Raw genomic sequence first — 25,350 nt, forward strand, 5'->3', positions numbered from 1 at the left:
CTCCAGGCTACACTCCCAGACCTATTTTATATTTTCATTTGGAAACAGGGTCTCTTAAGCCGGTGAGGCTGGCTTCGAACCTGCGTGATCCTCCTGTCTCCGCCTCCCAAGTACAAGGATTACAAGCGTGCACCACCACGCCTGGCTTGTTAATTGTATTTTTAAAAATCGAGTTTACATAAGAGACTCTTGATAAAAATTAAAAAGTTTCATAATGTTCCAGAACGAAATGATAAATGATGAAGATCTTAAAGAAAGGTAAGTGCAGCTGAGCATCAAGAGTGGAAATCATCCCGCTTCGAATAGTAAACATTTGATGGCTGAAGACCAAAGCAAGACTTCAGCAAATACTGTGGGTTCTTCAGCTCACAGTCCGGTATTTTGGCACAAATGAGAATAGGTCATACAATCTATGGACATTTTCAAGTTTAGTTTTCTAGAAATGTACTTGAATCAATCATAGGAAAATGTATGGCTTACATTTACTTGGTCAGTTTAAGTAATAGGAAAAACATACATATTTTCTCTGTGGTGACTATTTATTGTGGTGACAGTTTTATTTTCCTCTTCATATTTTCGGTGACTGTTTCCCACTGGTATCATCAACCAGGTCTCTCAGGCGAGATAAATGGTGCAAGGCCCTTCATTAAAAAGCACAAAACACGTTATAAATCAATACTAAGGACTGAAAGCCAATGCATACAACAAGAAAGGTGATAACATTGTTTATTAACTTCTAAATTAGTAAGAGAAACTAACTCAAGAAAACAATAAAAATATCAAACTTTGAAAACTATCCCATATAAAATCTTGAGATCAGAGTAGTTGAGGTTTAAAGTAATTTACCTAACATTCTCTTAACATTTATGTTTTTAAAATTCAATTTTTAAAGTTAATCTGCTAAGTAGCCTAATAAGAAAGAATAATAGGTATAATTTGTATTATACTTAACAAAACTATTTTTCATGTGATTTTTCCTATAGCTCTGCAAGATGATACCTTTTCTTTCATTTTTAGGAAATAAGGCACATCAATCATTTTAACTTTTACTCCTAAGATAGTTAATTTTTAATAGCACTTAAGGGTCAGTTCCAAAAAAAAACTAATTTTCATTGATGAAGAGGGAAACAATAACTTCTCCAATAAGGTTGAAGAGTATGACACTGTACTAACAACCTGGGCTTTTCTCTAAAATAAACCCAAGATTGTACGCCAATTCTCAGTGGAGAAAACTCGGCAATTACTCAAATAAACCAGGGATAGAAAGGCCCTTAACTTTCCAAGCCTTCTGTAAAAATATCCTTCCAGTTTTTCTCTTCTATTTTTCAACTCCTTTATATTAGCATTTCTTTCCATTATGAATGCAAGCAACAACTCAATATCTGTAACCTTAAATCCCACAGAATTCACAGATATTCTCATACTACATTATAGTCACTGCAGATATTAAAATATATTTTAGAGTCATCACTTTAAACTTAAAATAGTTACAATATTAAAAGAGTAATTAAACCCATTGCTGGAACATTCATGACCTAAGTCTTACTGTCTACAATCAGGAAGTCAATGGGATGCAACTAGCCAACTATTAGATACCTTTATGTCTGACTGTTCAGACACCAAACTGTGGTCTTGCTGGTGAGCCAGACCTCCAAGAATCCCTTCCTCAAATGCTGATCAACAAGTGGGAAGAGGTAAGTAAGAGACCACTCCACAATTAGTGATTTTTAATTCAAACTATGCAAAAAGACTCCATACCGATAGATATTTTTATAAAACAACTTAACTTTTAACTTACCTGTACCTTAAGTGTACTAATATTAAATGCATTACTAAAAATATATTGCCATATCAAAAATTTTAAGATCTTTTCATGCATAATTCAATACAATTGATTTCCTTTCTACTTCTATGTGGTTTGTTTTAGGCCATTAGAAAACAATGTTAGGACTTGTAATCCTATAATGCTTGTAATCCCAGCATTCGGGAGGCTGAGACAGGAGGATTGCGGTTCACGGACAGCCTCAGCTACTTAGGCCCTCTGCAACTCAGTGGGACTCTGTTTCAAAATAAAGAATAAAAAATAGGACTAGGGGCTGTAGCTAGGATGTAGAATGCCCCTGGATTCCATCTCCAGTACCACAAAAAAAGAAAAGAAAAGAAAAGAAAACAATGCTGGGATAAAGAAGAGGGAAAGGGAGAACTGGAAAGAAAGAAAGTGGTGTATGGGGGAGGAGGAGGAAATACAAGTGCTAAATAAAAATCTGACACTTTGACATTTCCTTTCACATTTAACCTCTATCTGCCCTGACTACACTGATGAAACTACTTTAAAAAAAAAGTAGTTATCAGAATATAATTGTTATTTCAAAGGCATATGTAAGAAGCAAAGGATAAAATTATGAAAAATTTTTTCTCAATTTTTTTTCTCTAAAAAAGGAAAGGCACACTAGTGAGAAAAACATACTTTTTTTGGTGAGTGAGTGAGTGAGTGTGTGTGTGTATGTGTGTGTTACTGGGGGTGGAACCCAGAGACATTCTACCTCCAAACTATACCCCAGCCCTATTTTATTCTTTATTTTAAAACAAGGTCTCACTAAGTTGCAGAGGATCTCACACATTGCAGAGGTTGGCCATAAGCCTGAGATCCTCCAGTCTCAGCCTCCCAAATCCTGGGATTTTATACTTTATTTGGAAACAAGGTCTCACTAAGTTGCTGAGAGCCTCACTAGTAGTTGAGGCTGGCTTTGAATCTGCGCAATCCTCCTGTCCCAGCCTCCCAAGTGTGGGGATTACAAGCGTGTGCCACCACGCCCGGCAGTATCAGTGTTTTTAAGATCAGTGGAAAGCTTGAAGTCATCTACTTTAAAATATAAAGCAGAATGAGGTCTTTATCCAAGACGATCAACAGAGGTCCTGCACCTAGCCTCGATGGACAGTTCACCACTATGGTTAGTGTTGGAAACATGGTGTTTTAATCACACGGTCTGGTGTGAGTCCCAGTGCTGTAACTGTGGGCAAGTAACCGTGGCAAGTTTCTTCATTACTCCATGCCTAGTCCTTGATCTGTACTATGAAGATAATAATACCACTTTCCTCATAGAATCACGAGGATCATGTTAATCATACTCAATAGCACTTCAAACACTGATACTTGATAAATATGCAAAATATATTACTTATCATTATCCACTAAATTCTACTTAGTATAGAACACTATATCCAAGTACTATTGCAAGCTATGAAGAAAGAAACATGTTTTCCTGGAAAAACATGAATCAAATATAGAGAAAAAAATCATTATATATCTTTTTTTTTTTTTTTTTTTTTTTTTTTTTGGTGGTACTGGGGGTGGAACCCAGAGGCTTTTTACCCCCGGGCTATAATCCCAGACCTATTTATATTTTTTGTTTGGAAACAGAGTCTCACTAAGTTGCTGAGAGCCTCACTAAGTAGCTGAGGCTGGCTTCGAACCTGTACAATCCTCCTGTCTCAGCCCCACAAGTACTGCTGGGATTACAAGAGTGTGCCACCATGCTCAGCTATATATCATATTTTAACTATAAAAAATATGTATGTATCACATATACACATAGATATATAGTGTGAAAATATACAGACATATATACTTATATTTGAAAATTAGAGTCATAAGTTTACATATCTTGTGTCTTTTCCTACTTCCTTATCTAAAAGAATCCTAAGCAAATTAAAAAAGTACAAAAGGAAACATTTATTTAGCTTTACTATAGTCAAGTGAAATAGTACTACTAGAATAAAAAATATATAAATTTAGTATTATTAAGCTCAATAATTCTATCCTCTAATGATATTTCATATGCATTCAATCAAACTCATAAATAGCTTTCTCATCTGTTAGTATCATGACCATAAGAAATAATCTCCACTATTTATATAATTTATATAAGAAAATATATCTATATCTAGAACATTATATTTACTTTAGATTTCTGTAGATATGTATCAATTTATTATATATTTATGACTATTTTTTCTAGAGGAATTATATGAAAGCTCATTTTATAACAAGTTATAGAATATGCACGCCTGTACTATCTCAATTTTTTGCTATTACTCAAAAATAAAAAGAATGAGCCGAGTGTGGTGGTGCACACTTGTAATCCCAGCATTCAGGAGTTTGCCCTGGGTTTCATCCCCAGACCTGCCAAAAACAAAAAAACAAAAAAAAAACAGCCATTCATTTCCATTTATTTTCAATGTCTGAGGGTTATCTCATTAGGCCCTTAGAACATTTTAAATAGAAAATAGCACAGGTTTAAGAGAAGTGTTTTTCTTTAAGATAATGTGCTCCAAATATGCCTAGTATCCATCTACTCTTGGAATTAACTACTTAATTCTACCCTGACTTCAATCAAAGGAATGATTAAGAGATTTGTATCCATATTAATAAAGAATACTTACTTTTGAAGAGACCTAGTAATAGGAATCATACTTTCCTTCAACTGTAATTTAGAGAAATCATCTTCTGAAACCTATTATTAAAAACACCAAAATACAAAAAATAAAATGTTTTAAATATTATATAATTTTTAAATTCATTGCTATTTAAAATGTGACTAAGAACATTAAAAAATATTTTCTGCCTTTCAAAAAAATTCTAGCAACTAATTAGAAATTACTATTTTCCCTTTATTCTAAAAATACAACTACCACTTAAGATTCATCTTTCAATTATTTTAAAATATGCTTCTAAATGTAAGAGTAGAAGTCAAATCATGCCTAAAATTATATACTTTTCTTAATTCCATTATGTTTCAATGATGTTTAAAGGTTAACAAGAATAGATTTGCCAGGCATGGAGGCACATGCTTATTATCTCAGTACTTGAGGATTGCAGGTTCGAGGTCAGCCTCAGCTACTTAGTGAGGTCCTCTGAAACTTAGTGAGATCTTGTTTCAAAACAAAGAAAAAGAGCCAGGCGTGGTAGCACATGATTATAATCCCCGGGCTTGGGAGACTGAGACAGGAGGATCGCACAGGTTTGAAGCCAGCCTCAGCTACTGAGTGAGGTTCTCAGCAACTTAGTGAGACCCTGTTTCCAAATAAAATATAAAATAGGTCTGGGAGTATAGCCCGGAGGTAGAAAGCCTCTGGGTTCCATCCCCAGTACCCCCAAAAATAAAAAATAAAGGAAAAAATGGGGCTGGGAGTGTAGCTCAGAGTTAACATGCCCCTGGGTTCCATTCCCAGTGCTACAAAAACTAAAGGATGAATTAATTATATGTGTTAATATTATGATTATTATTTTGTTAAGAGAAAAATATTAAAATATAATTCAAGTGAACTGGCTGTGGGAGTTCTCAAGAATAGATACACTCATTAAAAGCTGACTTTCATGAAGCGCTACTGAGTAACAGTAACAAAACAATGACAAAAAGAGCTATCATTTATGGAATACCAGGTGCTGAGCATAAACTAAGTTATTTTTAATGTTTGTTTCAACTGATCTTCTCAAAAACCTTATTTTACAGAAAAGGAAACTGATAAGCATAACAAGCTTGGCACAAGAAGACAAAAAGGCACGATCGCATTTATATGTGAAATATAAAAAGTCCAACTAACAGAAAAAGAGCAAGCTGGTAGTTACCAGTGGCTGACTAGGTGGCAGATGGGACGATGCTAGTTAAGTAATACAAAATTTCAATTATAATGAAAAGTTCAAAGCCAGGCGTGGTGGTGCACGCTTGTAATCCCAGCATTCAGGAGGCTGAGACCTGAGGATCGAGGTCTGCAGACAGCCTCGGCTACTCAATGAGGCTCTCTGTAATTCAGTGAGACCCGGTTTCAAAATATAGAATAAAAAATAGGGCAGGGGATGTAGCTCGGAGGTCGAATGCCCCTGGGTTCCACCCCAGACCCACAAAAGTAAATAAATGAATGAATGAACGAATGAATGAATGAGTTCAAGAGAGCTAGTGTACAGCATGGTAAGTATAGTTAATAACAATGCATTACATACCTGATAATCACTAAAAGATTCTGCATTCTCACCAAATAGACATGTCACTTAGCTCAGTTTAGCAATTCCAAAATGTCTACCTATCTCATCATGTTGTACACCAAAAACATATACAATATTTGTCAATTAAAAATAACTTACTAGGCCGGGCGTGGTGGCGCACGCTTGTAATCCCCGCGCTTGGGAGGCAGAAACAGGAGGATCGCGCAGGTTCGAAGCCAGCCGCGCGCTGGCTTAAGAGACCCTGTTTCCAAATTTAAAAAAATGTAAAAATAGGTCTGGGAGTGTAGCCCGGAGGTAGAAGGGCTTCCAGAAACCCCAGTACCACCAAAAAATAAAAAATAAAAATAAAAAATAACTTACTAAAATTAAAGAAATGTGTATGAATATTCCACTTGCTAGTACGTAGTGGAATTAGAATGCAAAATCAGACTTGGGGTAATATGAACTTCATGTTCTCAAACACTATACTTTTGCGAAGAAAATCCATCCCATAATGAATAGATCCCAGGTCTCAATTTATAAATTAAATTTGTACTTACTTCTTCATTCTCTTCTTTTGGCTCTGTAGTTTTATTCTGATTAAAACTTTCTTGTACTGCTTGGAGATTAAATAACATTTGTTTCAAAGCTTCAACAGGACCATGATGTTTGCCTCCAGAAAGGGTTGAGCTCTAAAGTTAAAATGGATGATATTACAAATTAACCACTCAGATTTGAGAAAAAATAATTTTATTTTGCTATTCCCTTGATATAAAATATAAAAATCCAAATACATGTCAATAAATTACTTTAAAAAGTAATGAACTAGTTAAATAAAAACTGTAGCTTACCACTTTCCCATACCCAGTTTCCCATACCCAGTTTTTTGGTTTGTTTGTTTTAGGGTGTTTTTTTTGTTTTTTGTTTTTTTTTTTTTTGCGGGTCTGGGGATAGAACCCAGGGGCATTCAACCTCCGAGCTACACCCCCTGCTCTAGTTTTTATTCTTTATTTTGAAACTGGGTCTCACTGAGTTGCAGAGGGCCTCACTACGTAGATGAGACTATCCGCAAACCAAGATCCTCCAGTCTCAGCCTCCCAAATGCTGGGATTACAAGTGTGCACCACCATGCCCGGCTTAATCCTTGATTTTTTAAGATGTATAGTACATGTTTACATTTACAATAGGTTTATTTAGTATATTTAAAATTGCATTTTTAACTAACATGATTAAAGGGTTTTCAGAGAGCAAATAAACCAAAAGATTCTTTTCAGATGTATAAAAGAAACTAGTTACCAGCCAAACAAGGACTAAAATTTCAAATAAACATTCTCCACACCTTTTTAATGTTTTCATATCCAGAATACTGGTCTTTCACCTCTTCAGGGCCACACACCTACAGAACTCCCAAAATAACAGGCACATCTCAATTGTCACGGATCTTACCTGGGTCCAAAGAAGGCAAAAGCACTTACCCACATATGGTAGGTAAGGATTTTTATGAGAAAAGGTTAAGGGATACTTTAAAACTTTTTGAAAGTCTTACCAGTATTATTTTTACATCTTTCAAATGGGTTGCTATGTCCTGATAGCTACCGACGAAGTGGCAAATAAGCATGTTAAGATGTCTATAATTTAACATATTTCAGCACTGACAGTGCTATTTGAACTTCAATTATATAGAAAACTGTTGACTCAGTTAAATTCAAGCATACAGAATAACTAAAAAGATATTTTCACATTTTTTTTTTCAGTACTGGGAACTGAACCCAGGGGCATTCTACCTCCGAGCTACACTCCCAGCCCTATTTTTATTATTTATTTTGAAACAGAGTCTCACTGAATTTCAGAGGGCCTCACTAAGTAGCTGAGGCTGGCCAAAAATGTCAGTCCTCCTGTCTCAGCCTCCCAAATGTTGGGATTACAAATGTGCGCCACCATGCCCAGCTCTCACAGTTTTATGAACAGAATATAAGATAGAAGGGATTATAAAATGGTACAGCCATTGTGGAAAACAGTATAGCAATTACACACACACAAAAAGTAAACACAATTACTATACAACTCTAGAATTTGCCTTCCAGGTATTTATCCAAATGAAGTGAAAGCAATGACTTGAACAGGTATTTGTAAAGCCATATTCAGAGCAGCATTATTCACAATAGCCAAAAGGTGAAGCAACCTATATACAGATAAATGAATAAACAAAATGCGACAGTGCATATGATGGAATACCATGCAGTCTACAGAAGGAAGGAAATGTTGACAAATGCTACAACGTAGATGATCCTTGAAGACATTAAGGCAATGTAGTAAGTCAGTCAGGCCAAATATTCTATAATACTTCTTACATGTGGTTTCTAGAGTAGCAAATTCACTGCCCTTACCAGGGGCTGGGGGAGGGAAAATGAAGACTTAGTGTTTAATGACTGTAGAGTTTGAGTGTGAGAAGATGAAAAAGTTCTGGAGATAGACAATAGTGATGGCTACATACAATGTGAAGGTACTAAATGCCACAGAACTATTCACTTAAAAAGTGTTAAAGCAGGCTGGAAGCAGTGGTGCACACCCACAATCACAACTCAGGAAGCTGAGGCAAGTTCAAGGCCAGCCTTGGCAACTTAATGAGACCTATCTCAAACTACAATTTTAAAAGGGATGGAGATATAGCTCAGTGGTACAGGGCCTGGATATCATATGAAAGGCCCAGAGTTCATTCCCTAGCACCACAAAAGAGAGGAATAACTTGCAATTATTTTATGTACATTCTGCTACAATAAAATCTAAAAATTTTTAAGAAGAAAAGGAAAGGGTAAGCTGGGCATGGTGCTGCACGCTTATAATTCCAGCATTCCGGAGGCTGAGACAGAAGGATCGCGGCCACAGCCAGCCTCAGCTACTTAGTGAGGCCTTTGCAACTCAGTGGGACCCTGTTTCGAAATAAAGAATAGAAAGTAGGGATGGGGTGCAGCTCCAAGGTAGAATGCCCCTGGATTCCATCCCCAGTACTACCAAAAAAAAAAAAAAAAAAAAAAAAAAACTAGAATCCAGTTAGGCTTAATAGATGTTGATATGGGTAATATATTTTGTTTTGAGACTTACTATTAAAACCTGATAGTGAAGTTCTCTAGGTACAACTTTATCTCTGACTCTTAGAGTCATAGTAATGTTTCACACATTTAAAAACCAAACAATTTAAGCAAAACAGAACGTGAAAAGAGCCCAATATATAAAGCAAATCAAAACCACACTAAAGCAAGTTGGGAAAAAGCGAATTAGAAATAAGAAAAAATTAAAGCAAACCTCTGTATACTCATACTATCAGGTGTGCCTCCCAAACCCGTTCCAAGTCCAATAACTTCTGACCAACTCAATAAAAACATTCTGCCTAAGCCCGCGCTTGAGAGGTGGAGACAGGGGGATTGCGCAGGTTCAAAGCCAGCCTTTCTGGCTTAAAAGTCTGGAGGTAGAAGGGCTTCCAGGAAGCCCAGTACCACCAAAAAAAAAAAAAAAAAAAAAAAAAAAAAAAAAAAAAAAATTCTGCCTCATCACTGACTCTATCCCTATTATCAAAGATGAAAACAGCCTCCCAACTAGGTTCCCTGCTTTGTAACAATTCCACAATTCCTCTTAAGATATGCTCTACATAGATGCCATTTTCTTTTTTTTTCTTTTTTTTTTTTTTTTTTTTTGGTGATACTGGGGTTCCTGGAAACCCTTCTACATCCGGGTTACACTCCCAGACCTATTTTTGTATTTTCATTTGGAAACAGAGTCTCTTAAGCCAGCACAGCTGGCTTCGAACCTGTGCGATCCTCCTGTCTCCGCCTCCCAAGCATGGGGATTACAAGCGTGCGCCACCATGCCCGGTGCCATTTTCTTTTTTTAAAATATAGATCTGTCATTTTCTTTTTTTACGGTACTGGGGATGTAAAAGGGCATTCTACCTCTGAGCTATACCCCTAGCCCTATTTTTTATTCTTTATTTTTGAAACAGGATCTCACTAAGTTGTAGAAGGCCTCATTAAGTACCTGAGGCTGTCTGAGAACCTGGATCCTCCTATCTCAGCCTCCCAAGTGCTGGGATTACAACCATGCACCACCATGCCCAGCTAGATCTGTCATTTTCTACTTTAAATTTTTCATCATTTTATCTTAGAACACAAGCCCTAATAATCAACTGGCTTATGAGGATATAAAATTTCCCCTATAATGGTCTATTTGTGTTTTGCAGAAAGGAAAAAAAAACACATTGGAATAATAATTCAGCTATCTATAGAATTCAATTCCAGGTATTTCTACTTAAGAATACTAAAATAAAATTACCAATAATTCTAAAAGGAATGATGGCTTAATGGATGTGTATTAGAGAGGATTTGAGTCTATTTTTGTAGTAAAATATCTAACTAATTTAGAAGTTAATAACTATACATTAATCATAGGCCTTCTTGTAGTAAGTCCAAAAGAGTTAATGTCACTTACTTGATTATCATTATTTAAAAAGTCTTCAAGAACCTCTTTAGCACACTTTGCCTTTGAAGTTTGTTCAGGACTGTCAGCAGAATTAACAGGAACAGGAGATTTGCTAAACAGGATTTAAAGTATATAAAAAGGCATTTACTTCCCAGATTCTAAAAATTAGACAGCATATAAAAAGGATTTTCATTGAAATAGTGGTCACCAAAAATAACAATCATGAATATGGCTAATCTCAAAGTTGTATGGTAATTTTCCCATCTTCTTTCTATATTCCAGAAACCCCAACCATTTCCTATCCTCTTCTCCTTCCAAGCTTTAAAGGGAAAAAAACTACATAGAAACTGAAGATGTCTAGTTAGATTCTTCTAAATGAATAAGCCCTCAATTATGGACTTAAGCTTTTCTCAGAGCTCATTGTTTGAAATTAGTAGTACATTTTTCCAAATACTACCTTGCTTTCAATTAAACATTGTTAGGGCCAGGGTTGTCACTTAGAGGACTTGCTTAAGACGTGCAAGGCTCTGCATGCATACACACACACACACACACACACACACACACACACACACACACATCCATTGATATCCAAAAACCCCACAAACTCAAAGGTTTCTACTAGAATACCAGTTTCCTGGTCTACTTCAAGGCTGGAGAACAAACTTTCCCTCCAGAATTGGTATTTACAGAGAGGATAGACTATAGTGGGGGAAATGATTAATTTTCTTAGAAGTTAAAATTCTTGATGAAAATCCCAATCATTCATGAAGTAATGTATTTGTCTGAACTTCAGTTTCTCCATTTGCTGTCCCACTTATCTCACAGAGGTATTGCAAAATAAACTCAGTTGCTGGCATGGTGCATGCCTGTAATCCTAGTACGTGGGAGCCTGAGACAAAGGGATCACAGGTTTGAGGATAGCCCCAACAACTTATTTAGTAAGGCCTTCTGCAACTTAGTGGGACCTTATAAAAAAATAAATAAAAGGTGTGGGGGTATAGTTCAGAAGAACACCCCTTGGTACAATCCCCAGTAACACACACACACACACACACACACACACACACACACACACACAAAGATAAATGAGTTAATCCTCTAAGTACCTGGTATACTTAATATTCATTTTCTTAATATCTTAGTATATATCTTATATCTTAATAGACATCAATATTTTGATATTAATCAAGTTACAGTAAAGAGCATTCACAGTAAAGTAAGAATGTTCCCAAAATAAAATGCTGTTATAAAAATAAATCCATTCATTTTGTTACTTTTATTTATATATCACTGTAGAGTTTATAACTCAAAAACTCAGATCTCTAGAATTTTTTTATAATGTCACTTGCTAGCATTTTTTTAATAAAAAGCACTTATTAATTGATTTATTTGACTTTTAATCTACTATAAGCTCTTTCTCACTCCAGGGAGTTTTTTTCTCTCATTTTACCAATAAAGTTTATATATCCATCCATCCTGTTATCAGAAGCATTTGCCTGACTGTTAAAGATGGATGCAGGGTTAATAGTTCATTATACTATTCTTCTTCTTAGGTTCTGAAATTTTCCATAATAAAAAGTTTTTAAAAACAAATTAGTTGACTATGGTTATGTTTTACCTTTTAGAATACTACCTTTAGTACTTCCTACACAATTCTGTTTCAACCTGACGCCTGGTTGATAATTTGTCAATCTCAAAGTGAGACTGAACCGGGGCACAAGGGATTAAGCCCACAGGTACTACGCCTCCAACCTATATATCCCCCAGTCTTTTTTGTTTTATTTTGAAACAGGATCTGGCTAAATCTGGCCTAAGTTGCTGAAGTTGGCTTCAAATCTGTGACCCTTCTGTCTTAGGCTCCCAAGTACTGAGATTACTGGTATATTACACCATGTTTGGCTTATTAAAACAGTTTTTTTTAAAAAAAAAAAAGATACTGTTGAGCCAGGCATGGTGGCACACACTTGTAATCCCAGTACCTGGGAGGCTAAGACAAGAGGATCATAGATTTGAGGCCAACCTCAACAACTTAGTGAGGCCCTCCACGATTTAGTCAGACCCTGTTTTAAACCAAAAGTAAAATAGAGCTGGGGGTGTAGCTCAGACGTAGAAATGCCCCTGGGTTTAAACCCCAGTACAAAACCAAAAAGATATCACTGAAATTAACTTCAGAAATGAAGCAAAGAGGAGAAAAATATTCTAGACAATCACAATCACACTCTAATTTACAAGAATTCATCCTTAGAAACCTTCCTAAGCACTTTCATTTTCTAATCAATTGAATCGATATGACAAGCAAGAACAGTTATGACTTCTCCAACTCTGAAGTTTAGAAAAGTAACTTGTACAAAGTCTCAACACAAAAAAGTGGCAGAGAGCTAGACGTGGTGCACACGTGTAATCCCAGCATTCAGGAGGCTGAGACAGAAGGATCGCAGTTGGAAGACAGCCTCAGCTACTTAGTGAGGCCCTCTGCAACTTAGTGAGATTCTGTTTCAAAATAAAGAATAAAAAATAGGGCTGGGGTATAGCTCGGAGGTAGAATGCCCCTGGGTTCAATCTCCAGTACTGAAAAAAAAAAAAAAAAAGTGTCAGAGATGGGAGTACAAACTGAAATTATAGACAGTGTCAGCACTCAAAAAATGGGTATTCAACTAACAAGTAATCAAAAGAGAACCCAGGAATTAATCGTTTCTGTCTATAACAAAGTAAAAGTTCAGACAACTGAGCTGGGCGTGGTGGCACACACTTGTAATCCCCGTGCTTGGGAGGCTGAGACAGGAGGATTGCACAGGTTCGAAGCCAGCCTCAGCTACTTAGTAAGACCCTGTTCCCAAATAAAGTATAAAATAGGTGTGGGAGTATAGCCCAGAGGTAGAAAGCCCCTAGGTTCCACTCCTAGTACCACACACACAAAAAAAAGTTCAGACAACTGAAGATAATAAATATAAAAACCTAAAGCATGGTATGGGCTACTAATATGTATTTCTGGTTAGTAATGACGTAACAATATATAAAATAATAAAAACTGTCTTAAGTTCCCGATTCTTGTTCCAAATCACATTCCCAGGTATTTACATAAACCGTTTTTCAATTATTCTGAGAAACTATATCATAGAAAGGTTAAACACATTAGTGAAAATTTTATGAAAAATGTATACAATAGGACATATAAAAATGTCATTCAGCTGGGTATGGTGGTGCATGCTTATAATCCCAGCATTTAGGAGGCTAAGAGAGGAGGGTCGCAGTTCGAGGCCAGCCTCAGCTACTTAGTGAAACCCTCTCAAACTTAGTGAGACCCTGTTTCAAAATAAAGAATAAAAAATAGGACTGGGGCTGTAGCTTGTAAGTAAAATGCCCCTGGTTCAATCCCCAGTACCGCAAATAAATAAATGAATAAATAATAAATAAATAATATGCCATTTAAGGAAAATAATGACTAAAAGAGAAAGTAAAATGTAAATGAAAAGAAAGGATAAATATATATATATATATATATATAGAGAGAGAGAGAGAGAAAGAACATGGAGATAAAGGTGGACCTGAAACCTGAAAATAAGAAACAAGAATTGCAAAGTAACTGTTTTTGGTTCTAATCCTTCATAAAAGACATATATCAATATTTAATAGTGAAACAAAATGAATATGTAAGATATAAATTAAATAAAGTACCTAAGGATATGAAACATCACACTATCTTGTGGTAACATGAAAAATGCAATTTTAAGGAAGCAACACTGAAAGTTATGTTCTACAGAATTACGTTATTATTATTACCATTATCTTAAAAATAAATCTTATGTTCACATGATATTTTTCATTTGAAAAGTTAAAACATCTTCTCCATTGTCACTTACTTACAAAGTAACGGGAATATTTTCCCATGATCTTTCTGCTTCAAGTTTCTCTAACGAGCAAGGACTGTCATCCTTTTTCATAGACTTTGGTAATTCTTCAGTACACTGCTCTAGATTTCTCTTGGCCTTCAGGATAAGCAATTCAATTTTGTCACCTAATTTTAAAAAATTAGATTAATTCTTTAAAAGTAAGTGGAAAGCACAACAAAATCTCACAAAGGCAACAAGAATTAAGATATACATGTCCACAACAGCAAATTATATCAAAATTTGACACTTTAAGCAAAAAAAGGGGGGGTTATGTATTGTGATACTGTGGATTGAATCTAGGGGTGAACTACACCCTCAGTGCTTCCCCCTTTTATTTTGAGACGGGGTCTCACTATATTGCTCAGGCTGGCCTCAAATTTTCAATTCTCCTGCCTCAGCCTCCCAAGTAGATGTGATTATAGGCTGCACCACCAAACATAGCTAGAAGATATAACTACAGAATGCTATATTACAGCAAAAATAAAACATAAAAGCGCCCAGATTTTAGCTCAAAAATATAGCATAAAAGAAAACTAAAAACAAAATATTACCACTGAATGGCTTTTCAGATTGTCCTGGTAGAAGTGAAGTCTCACACTGACACTGGCTATGTTCAGAATTACATTTGAAGTTATTAAATAATGCTTTATCACCATTCAAGGAATTTGAAAAGTTTGAAGGTTCAAAAGAATATTCAAAACAATTGGATTTATTCATAAGCCGAGAAGTTCTTTGTGCCTGATAACTATATTGAGGGGTACATTGATTTTCTTTAAATGTTTTATAAACCCTTGGACTACTTGCATCAGGTAGCAAGTCTTGATTGTGGAGCCAGACTGGATATTTGAAATCAGGCAAACTAGTTATTCCTGAAACATTAAGGTCAGATTTCTGGCTAGTGAGCCATCTTGGGTAATTCTTTTCAAGATTGTGTTCTGAACTGTACTTGAAAGGTGATTCCTTCGGAAACGATATAGATGATTCAAAGACGCATTTATTAGGTCTATTCCTAAGTTTGGGGCTTTTTAGTCTACCACATTGCTTTCCATTTATATTGTATCCAAGAGAAGTAGCTAAGTTATCCTTGCTGATGGGTGAACAGGATTCCTGAAAATCTGGATTTTTTTCAATGGCTGATGAATCCAGTCTTCTGCTGTATTTCTTGCTTTTCTTGCTTATTCGTTGACGGGGTCCAACATCAGTGAAAGAAAATGATCCATCTGCAGGAAGTCTTAATAGGTCATCAGTTGTTAGGCTAATGGAATCCATGTCATTAACAGTTTCTCTTTGATATGATAAGGACTTGGAGTGCTTTTTGTGATCAAGATTTTCAAAAGCTGAAAAACAAAGCACAGTTCAATTCATCTTCTTTTATCACATATAATATTCACTAGTATATGAGAATTAAGAATTTAAAACCTTTTTTGTTGCTTTCTCCTTATCCTCACTAAAGTTCTGATTAAAAGTACAAAAGACATAGTTGATAAACTAAATATGTTTTATTTCTCACATGTCTCCTCAATATTTAATTTCTACACGTTTTTCTCCAACCACCTGCATCTTCCTGTGCTTTTAACTTGATGGTTTCCTTAATGTTTTCCTAGACATACCTAATACACTACTACAATCACATGGAACATTGATCATTCAATACTGGCTGCAGTATAAAAAAATATACTGTTCAACGAGATGGAAAAGTAGTTTTCTTTCTCTCTTACTCACCCTTCAATGGCATGGTTACAACAGAGGACAGCTATTCTAATTCTCTTCTTCTAGAATATATTCTCTACATTCCTGTATGAGTTAAATACAACCTTTTTCCATTCTAGGCCTATTCTGTAAGTGCTCAGTAAGGTACTAACTTATCAACATCTGCATTGTCCAAACTTGTTTTCCTGAAAGCCTTATCAAGGACAAACCCTTAACATATAATCAGTATTATTGGTTTATAGTATACAAATCAGAAAGACTAATATAGTTCAATTCCATCAAACAAAATTGAACAAATATAAACTCAGAAAGGCTGGGCTTTGTTTTAAATCATTAAGCTAGTTAATGAAGACTAGAAATACCTCAGTGCTCTTTTATTATGCTATAGCAAAATGATTTAAGGGTTTAGGATCCGCCACCTGCTATTATTAGTTACATGTTACATTTATGAGCCAGGCATGGTGGCCCACCCTTGTAATCCCAGCATTCGGGAGGCTGAGACTGGAGGATCTTGGTTCGTGGACAGCCTCAGCTACTTACTGAGGCCCTCCACAACTTAGTGAGACCCTGTTTCAAAATGTACAATAAAAAATAGGGCGGGGTGTGTAGCTTGGGGGTCAAATGCCCCTGGGTTCCATCCCCAGACCCATAAAAAATATATATCTATAAATTGGTTACATTTATCAACTTCCCTTCCAAGTTTAAAAGAGGCTAGTATGCTAAAAATTTCTGGGAACATGAGTATTATATAATTATTTTACAAAAATATGCAAGGCTGGGTGTGGTGGTGCACGCTTGTAATCCCAGCATTGGGGAAGCTGAGACCGGAGGATCGTGGTTTGCGGATAGCCTCAGCTACTTAGTGAGGCCCTCTGCAACTCAGTGAGACCCAGTTTCAAAATAAAGAATAAAAAATAAAAAATAGGGCAGGGGGTGTAGCTCAGAGGTCAAATGACCCTGGGTTCCAACCTCAGACTTGCAAAAAAAAAAAATAATAAAATATCTAGATGTCAATACTATAAATCAAAAATTGTCAAACTTTATAAGGATACCGAACATCTCTCAAATTCTTCAAATCATTGGACATAAGGAAAACCAAGAATAAAAGCATACCGTTGTTTGGTTTATAGATATATTTGGAGACTTGGAGCATATTAGCAGAACTCTCACTGACGTTAATTTTTTCAGTGCTTGCACCAGTATATATTTGGCTTAAATCAAAATCTTCAATATAGGCCTGTAGAGCCTGAGAAGCAGAACTGTACAGTTTATCTCTATAGTGAAAAGAGCCACTGGATTCGGAGGAGTTACTACCACTCAGGCTGCAGCTTGCCAGGAGAGAAGATACCGAAGATTGCCGAGAACAAATTCTGTGCTTTGTGTTTGATTTTGCCATGGCTTCCTCAAAATGGGTTATTTTTATTCATTTCCCTTAAAAACAACTGTAATATAAAAATAAAAGTTTAGGTGCCAATTAAAAGAATGCCTGCACATGGAAAATGATTGAATATGTAAACCTTAAAACTTTTATGGAATGTTATCCTTAAAAAACTTTTTAGGCTTTGTAGAGTTTCCATCATGTCATGTATTCTTTCATAAGTGATTTTGAAAACATTAAGCACTTAACTATGTGCCTGGAAGTATGGACACAAAGTTGTCTGAGAATAGACATGGAAATATCAAGTACTCACATATTTTTTAAGTCCTAAAAACCACTGTTAAAAACAGTCATTTTTCTTATGATGATAATTCTGTGACATCACAATACCTAACATTCCCCTATATACTCAATCATAAGCCTACTGCCATGTGCTGCCAGGTGCTCAAAGAAAAACAACTTATTTTATCTTGAGATGAGTTTTCACTGCATTGCCCAGTCTGACCCTGAAACTCCTGAGCTCAAGAGATCTTCTTGCCTCAGCCTCCTGGGTAGTTCAGAGTCAAGTGCCACACTTGGTATCCAGTAACTTAAAGTCATCAAATGAAGTAGCAGATGAAGAAACATTGGAGAATATCTACTTTCAATATAAATGCCAATATAGCCAGGCATGGTGACTCACACTTGTAATCCTCACACTTGGGGGGCTGAGACAGGAGGATTGCACAGGTTCAAAGCCAGCCTCCGCTACTTAGTGAGGCTCTCAGCAACTTAGTAAGATCCTGTTTCCAAATAAAATATTAAAAAGTATAGCCCGGAGGTAGAAAGCTCCTGGGTTCCACCCCTAGTACCACCAAAAAAAAAAAAAAAAGATTGTTAGCCGGGTGTGGTGGCGCACGCTTGTAATCCCAGGATTCGGGAGGCTGAGACTGGAGTATCGCGGTTAGTAAGACCTTCTGCAATTAAGTGAGAAACAGTTTCAAAATAAAGAATTAAAAAATAGGGCTGTGGGTGTAGCTTGGAGGTCGAATGCCCCATAGTTCCATCCCCAGATCCGCAAAAAAAATAAAATAAATGCCAATATAAAACTTCAGCCAACCCTTCCCCCCAAAAAGAGACTAAAAAATACTTAACAAAATATAAAAAATAAGACTAAAAAATAAACTAGCTGGACATGGTGGTGCATGCCTGTAATTCCAGTACTTGGGAGGTAGAGAAAGGAAGATCACAGGTTCAAAGACAAACTCAAGAACTTAGACCCTGCTTCAAGATTAAAAAATAAAAGAGGGCTGAAGAGAAGGGGGTAAGCCAAGAGGTAGAACACCTTTAGATTCAATCCCCAGTACCACAAAAATAGTTTTATTTCAGAATGAGCTAGCATTTTACTTCAGAGTGAGTATGTTGAACATCTGAGTACTTGGGAAGCTAAGACAGAAGGACAGCAGGTTCATGGCCAGCCAAACCCCATTCCAAAATTGGAGATAGAATGCCCCTGGGTTCAACTCCCAGTAACCACCCCTCCATGGCCAACAATATGTACTTTTCCTAAAATAACTCTGGGTAGGAGTGGGGGCAGTGACAGTGCTTCGAATAAAACCCAAGTGTTCATACATGCTAGGCAAGCAAACTACCACTACCGACCTATATTATTAATCATTTCTTGGTTTTCATTTTTTAGTTTGAAACAGGATCTCACTATGTTGCTAAAGGTCTCATAAAGTTGCTGAGGCTCACCTCAAATCTGAGATCCTCCTGTTCTGGCTCCCAAGTACTGGGATTAAAAGAATGTACCACCTTCAAAGAGACCTATTTTCAGTTTTTATGTTAAACAGATTCACCTCACCTCTTTCAAAAGTCAAAAGTGACTTGACCAATTTGGAAATCAATGTGTTCATCTTGCTGTTTTTCTTTCCCCCGCCCCTTTTTGGTACTGGGAATTGAACCCAGAGGCATTCTACCTCTAAGCTACACCCCTAGCCCTCACTGTATTTTTTATTTTGAAACAGGGTCTAAGTTGCTGAGAATCTCACTAAGTTCCTGAGGTTGGCCAAGAACCTGAAAGTTGGCCAAGAACCTAAAATCCTCTTGCTCTGCTGTTTTTCCATTATTAAGATTCAGAAAACTCTTTTCTAAATAGAGCAATAATAGGAACATTTGAAGTTGCAAGAAATAACAGAAATGGATAGGTACTAAATCAAAATATGACATGACAATTGTTGAAAAGTATTTTCTGCACTGAAGGAGTAAGGTCTAGGACTTAACACATGCTATGATGTAAAGTCAGTTTGCTTAATTTTTTACTACAATATTGGAAATATTTAAGTTACAATTGTGTGTGTGTTTTACTGGAGATTGAACTCAGAGCATTTTACACCTGAGTTGCACCCCAAGTCCTATTTTTTTTTTCAGAGACAAAGGGGGTTTTATTAGGAAACATGGGGATGCACATTCAAGGAAGTGAATCTGTGGAGAGAGAGGGGGGGGGAAGGAGGGAGGGAGAGGAGAGGAGAGGAGAGAGGAGAGGAGAGGACACAAGAGAGCCTCAGCCTTTTTTTTTTTTTTTTTTTTTTCCAGTACTGGGAATGGAACCCAGAGTCATTCTACCTCCAAGCTTTATTCCCCGGCCCTATTTTTTATATTTTTATTTTGAAGCAAGGTCTCACTAAGTTTCAGAGGGCCTTACTAAGTAGCTGAGGCTATCTGCAAACCATGACCCTCCAGTCTCAGCCTCCCAAGAGGCCCAGTTAACAATACGTGTGCGTATGTATGTTTATATATGTGTGTGTGTGTGTTTGTTAGTTACTGTGGATTGAACCTGGAGGGCATTCTACATTCCAAAATACACTTCCAGGCCTTTTTATTATTTATTTTGAAACAGGGTTGCTGAGGGTCTATGTTGTTATGGCTGTCCTCCAACATACAATCCTCCTGGCTCATCCTTCCAAGTACTGGGACTATATACAATAATTTCTATAACCTTAGTAACTGTCAAATTTGACATTAAAATATGGAAAGTTATCTAATGAGAGCTCCATATTCCCCTTAACAGCCACAGAGCATGCCTTTCCGGATTTGACAGTGAACAGCAAAAGCAACAGAACAGAAGACTATGAAAATTTATTCAGATTTCCATATCCCTGGACGCTGTAATAGTGGTATACCTCTAAAGAGTGGATAGAATAAGTCAGCGTTGCCTTTTCTTCATCCTTCCTACTACAGAAATTTAAATTCACTCAAGTAAATTTGCTTGGATGAGCTTAATTGAACGCTTTCTCCCTTATCTGAACACGTAACAGGTTACAATTTTACAAAACCTTAAAAGGGAAAGCTCAGTGGGTGATAAAATTACTAGTTATTATAATTCACACAAATGACAAAAAGAGAATCCAGTTTCATTTTTATTATAGAAAGTTTTCAAACGTTTGCAAAAGTAGAATCGTTTAATAAACTCCTACGCACCCACCATCCTGCTTCCAACAATGACCAAAAGAACCTCAACTTTTTTAGACATATCCCACCCAGTTCTCCCCAGTTCAGCCACAGGATTATTCCGAATCCCATAAATACTAAGCAAATCTCACGCATCTTACCATTTCCTCTGCAAACGCTTGGGTGCCAGTCTCCAAGAGCGGATCCATCATGTTTTAACAGAACGTGAAAAACTTAAGAGCAAAACAAGTGTCATCTACTCTGATGCGAAAAGAGAATGTTCTGTGTTAAGAGCAGTGGGGACATCGCAGAGGAAGTTGACACGTCCTGGAAAGAGCAACTCTGTAGTTTCTAAGTTATGAAAGAGCGAGCGCTGGTTTATCGTGCGGCAGCGGGACGAGCGCCGACGCCCCTGTGCGGCGGGGCCTTCGCCCATCGGGGGCACGCTGGGCGCTCACTTTCCCGCCGGATTCGGCCAACCTGCTTCGGGGCTCCGGGCAGTCAGACCACGCCGTCTTCCAGGGGCTCCTTTCCACTCGGAAACTTTGATTCCGCAGCAGCGAGCGCAATGGGCGTTTCCAGGCCCGACCCTGAAGGCGCGACGCCCAGGACCCACGTCCCCGGCCCGGAACCTGCCCTCCCACGGACTCTCCCGCTATTGTTCTTAGTCTAGAGTGTCCACACTGCCCGCCCACTGGAGACAGAGGCTGTTTCGACTTTCCCTCTAAGCTGTCAAAGGATGGGGCGCGCCTCGAAGTCACATCCCCTCGTCGAGCCCAACATCCGCGAAGGCCTGAAAAAAGATCAAAAGCGCATTTCCACAGCCGTCCCCCCAGAGCCCGGGGCTGTTCCGGAACTGGAGACCCGACTAAATCATCCCCGAGCGGGACACTGAGTAACTCTCTGCCTCCTGGGCCGTCACTGGCGAGAGCGGCGCCCGCGCTCGCTTTTAAACCGATCCAACATGGCGCCGGCCGGCGTGCGCGTGCGTGCGTGCGCGCGTTCCTGTGCGTGCGCGCGTTCCTGTGCGTGCGCGCCGGGGCGGGGCGGGGCCAATCCCGGAAGCAGCTGCGGAGGCGTGCCGGCGCGTCGGGCCTTTAGGTCCCGGTCCCTACTGGAAGGTGTCGCTTTTCCCGTAGTAGAAGGCGGTTCTGGACCACTCCACGCTACTGTCGCCCGCGCCCGCGCCCGCTCCGCCCGAGTCGCCGCTGCCCTCGGCCACTGTGCGGGGGGCAGCGGGGAACGGACACTTGGGGGCGCTGGCCTCTGCCGTTCCTGTCTCCGAGGGGCGGTCGCACATCCCCCGAACTGCCAAGTGAGCTTTCACAGATTTCCTTCCCTCCCAGGCTAAGACATCCTCTCAAGCATTCCCAACCACTTCTTTTCCCTCCTCCCTTGGTCCTTTCAACCTCCCTTGCCCTCCTGGGCTTCAGCCGGCTCCACATACACGAGGCAGATGCAGGATTGGAGAAGGCAATTTGGCCAGGGATGAGATTTAACAAATCCCTGAGAAAATCTTGATTCTCAGGAAAGAATGGCGGTGCTCCAGCACGGGTTGGGCACCCATCAGGCTGCCCAGAAAGAGGAAGCTTATATAAACTGATGTAAAGACCCATTATCCACAGGTGTGAACCTGTCTAAAGCCTGGGACAGGATATGAGGTGCGAAGAATCCAATTTCATCCCAGTGGTGTGTCAGAAAAAGATGTCATCTCAATATTGGTTTATGTCTACTTTTTTTTTTTTCTTTATGTACTGGGGTTCCTGGAAGCCCTTCTACCTCCGGGCTACACTCCCAGACCTATTTTATATTTTTATTTGGAAACAGGGTCTCTTTAAGCCAGAGAGGCTGGCTTCGAACCTGCGTGATCCTCCTGTCTCCGCCTCCCAAGCGCGGGAGTGTGTGCCACAACCGGCTTATGTTTACTTTTCACTGATCTTGATGTTGAAGATAATCCTGGTCCGGTACTCCTTCTGATTATGTTACAGCCCATCCAATGTCACGTCACTAGGTAATATAATTGTAGTCTTGCTGTTTGGTGTGTTACTGGGGATTAAACACAGGGACATTCTACCCCTGAGCTATGCCCCCCCCCTTCTTTATATTTTATTTTGAAGTAGAGAATTGGTAGGGGCTCACTAAGTTGATGAGCCTGGCCTCGAACCTGCGATTTTCCTGTCAGCCTCCCACGTACTGAGATTATGCTTTCTTCTTTAGCCTACTAAACTTTACCTTTCTGTTTCCCTTAGCCAATAAGCCCAGGAGCTATAAAATTCAGGTTAAAAGTTCAGTGAAACACACCTATTATGGTAGTGTTCGTGATCTGAAAACAGTAAGATACAGTCTCTGTAGGAGTTTACAGCTACTGATAAATTCCAGTAATCTGTGAAATTTCTAGATCAGTCAACTTCAAGCAGGTTGCTGCTGATAAGAAAGAACTGTGTTTCATTTGCTAGGACACACCCAGGTCAGGGATCAGCCAAGGATTGTAATGAAGTTAAAAAGTTGGATTTTTTTTAACTCACATTCAACCTAAATATCTTTATAATCCCTCTTTAAAATAAGCTTAAAATAATATTATAAACAGTATCTTTTAGAGTTTCTTGTACTAGCTTTTTCTTCCATTTTGGAGCATATACAAATAACGGTTTCTGAGCCAGGCGTGGTGGTGCACACTTGTAGTCCCAGTATTTAGGAGCAAGACAGGAGGATTGCAGGTTCGAAGATAGCCCAGACAACTTAGCAAGGCCATCTGCAACATAGTAAGACTCTGTTTCAGTACCAAAAAAATAAATAAAATAGAAATAAAATCGGGCTGGAGTTTTAGCTTAGAGGTAGAATGCCCCTGGGTTCAATCCCCAGTGCCACCAAAAAAATGTTTTCTAATGAAGACATAAAGTGTAAATGAAGGACACTGAGAAGATATAAAGGACATTATCAAATATATTGACTTAATTTATGGATCAAAGTAATTCTGCTTCCACTCTGTTCCCTTACAGGTGGACAGATATGGAAGTTTCAGCGAGGATTTGGAGAAGAGCTACAATGGTTACTAAAATTCTGGACTAGATTTTTAAAGAAAGGTAAAGAAACTGGACTCTACTAGGGAAGAGAAAACTATGTTTTACTAAAACTTTTCTGATGTAAAATTTATCTAGCCATTGTGCCTCACTGGTGAACTAAACAAAAGAAAATAAATTTATGATCCAACCTAAAGATTTTTTCAGTGAGCACTAAGGAAGAAATCACCTGAGGTATTTTAAAAGACAGTTCTTGCTGGGTGTGGTGGCGCACGCTTGTAATCCCCATGCTTTGGGAGGCAGAGACAGGAGGATTGCTCAGGTTTGAAGCCAGCCTCACTGGCTTTAAGAGACCCTGTTTCCAAATAAAAATATAAATAGGTCTGGGTGTGTATCCCGGAGGTAGAAGGGTTCCATCCCCAGTACCACAAAAAAATAATTAATTAAAATAAAATAAAAGACAGTTTTATGCTTAACCTTCTTTGAAGGTTTTTTAATGGGGTGTGTGTGTGTGTGTGTGTGTGTGTGTGTGTGTGTGTGTGTACTGGAGATTGAACCCAGAGGCATTCAACCCTTGAGCTACACACCCAGTCCTACTTTTCATTCTTATTTTAAAATGGATTCACTTTGTTGTGGAGGGCCTCACTAAGTAATTGAGGCTGGCCACAAACCTGCCATCCTCCTGTGTCAGCCTCCTAGGTACTGAGATTACAAGTGCGTACCACCATGCCCGGCTTGTGATTTCATATTTCTTGCACCCTGCCTGCCTGCCTTCCCTTAGGGGAAAACTGGTTTGATGGGTAGAAGGGCCACTGAGACTACAACTTCCTGAATTCAGTCATAGCAGAAGCAACGTTTTAGTTGTCTGTCTTTGTTCTCCAAACCACTGGACTCGCCTTGGTCCATTTGGTTTGCTACAGCAGATGGACATCCCCTGAGTCTCATAAGCAGCACAGATTTATTGCTCACAGTTCTGGAGACTGAGGTCTGAGATGAGGCTGCCTACCATCACAGTTGGGTTCTGCTGAGGGCCCTCTTTCATGTTGCATGCTGGTTGTCACCTGCCTGTGTCCTCACAGTGGAACGGGTGAATAAGCTCTCTGCAGTCTCTGATCAGGACACTAATCTCATTCATGAGGTCTCTGCCCTTATGACCTAATCAGCTCCCAAAGGCCCCACCTCATACCATCATATTGGAGATTGGGACTTCAACAGAGGAATTTTGAGGAGCACAAAAGTATTCAGCAGTGTTTAAATACAAGTAGGGATCTAGTAAATGTGTTTTCATTGAATTGAGGTAAATTTTATTTTTTCTGAGGAAGTGACATTTAAGCAGAGACACCAAACAGAGTCATGTGACTACATTGGGGAAGAATTTTCCAGGCAGACGACCAGCAAGTACAAAGACCCTGAGGTAGAAAGTTACCTGGTTGTATTTGAGGAACAGCCTGGAGGTCAATATGA

At 38.4% G+C, this 25,350-nt stretch overlaps 1 protein-coding gene across 1 annotated transcript; it reads right to left on the reverse strand.

Moving 5' to 3' along the window:
* Positions 1 to 568: 568 nt before the first annotated feature.
* LOC308275981 (lung adenoma susceptibility protein 2) lies at positions 569 to 17,470 on the reverse strand (the record flags this gene model as incomplete). The annotated part of the gene is made up of 7 exons (XM_080714484.1): positions 17,173 to 17,470; positions 14,901 to 15,686; positions 14,324 to 14,474; positions 10,466 to 10,568; positions 6,544 to 6,675; positions 4,444 to 4,514; positions 569 to 641 (listed from the first exon to the last, which is right to left on the reverse strand). The coding sequence occupies exons 1-7, from the start codon at positions 17,453 to 17,455 to the stop codon at positions 569 to 571; spliced, it is 1,599 nt and encodes a 532-aa protein (XP_080570610.1). The 5' UTR covers positions 17,456 to 17,470.
* Between the last annotated feature and the right edge of the window lie 7,880 nt (positions 17,471 to 25,350).

This window comes from Muscardinus avellanarius (assembly GCF_963383645.1).
Source record: "Muscardinus avellanarius genome assembly, chromosome: 17".
Classification (NCBI taxonomy): Eukaryota; Metazoa; Chordata; class Mammalia; order Rodentia; family Gliridae; genus Muscardinus; species Muscardinus avellanarius.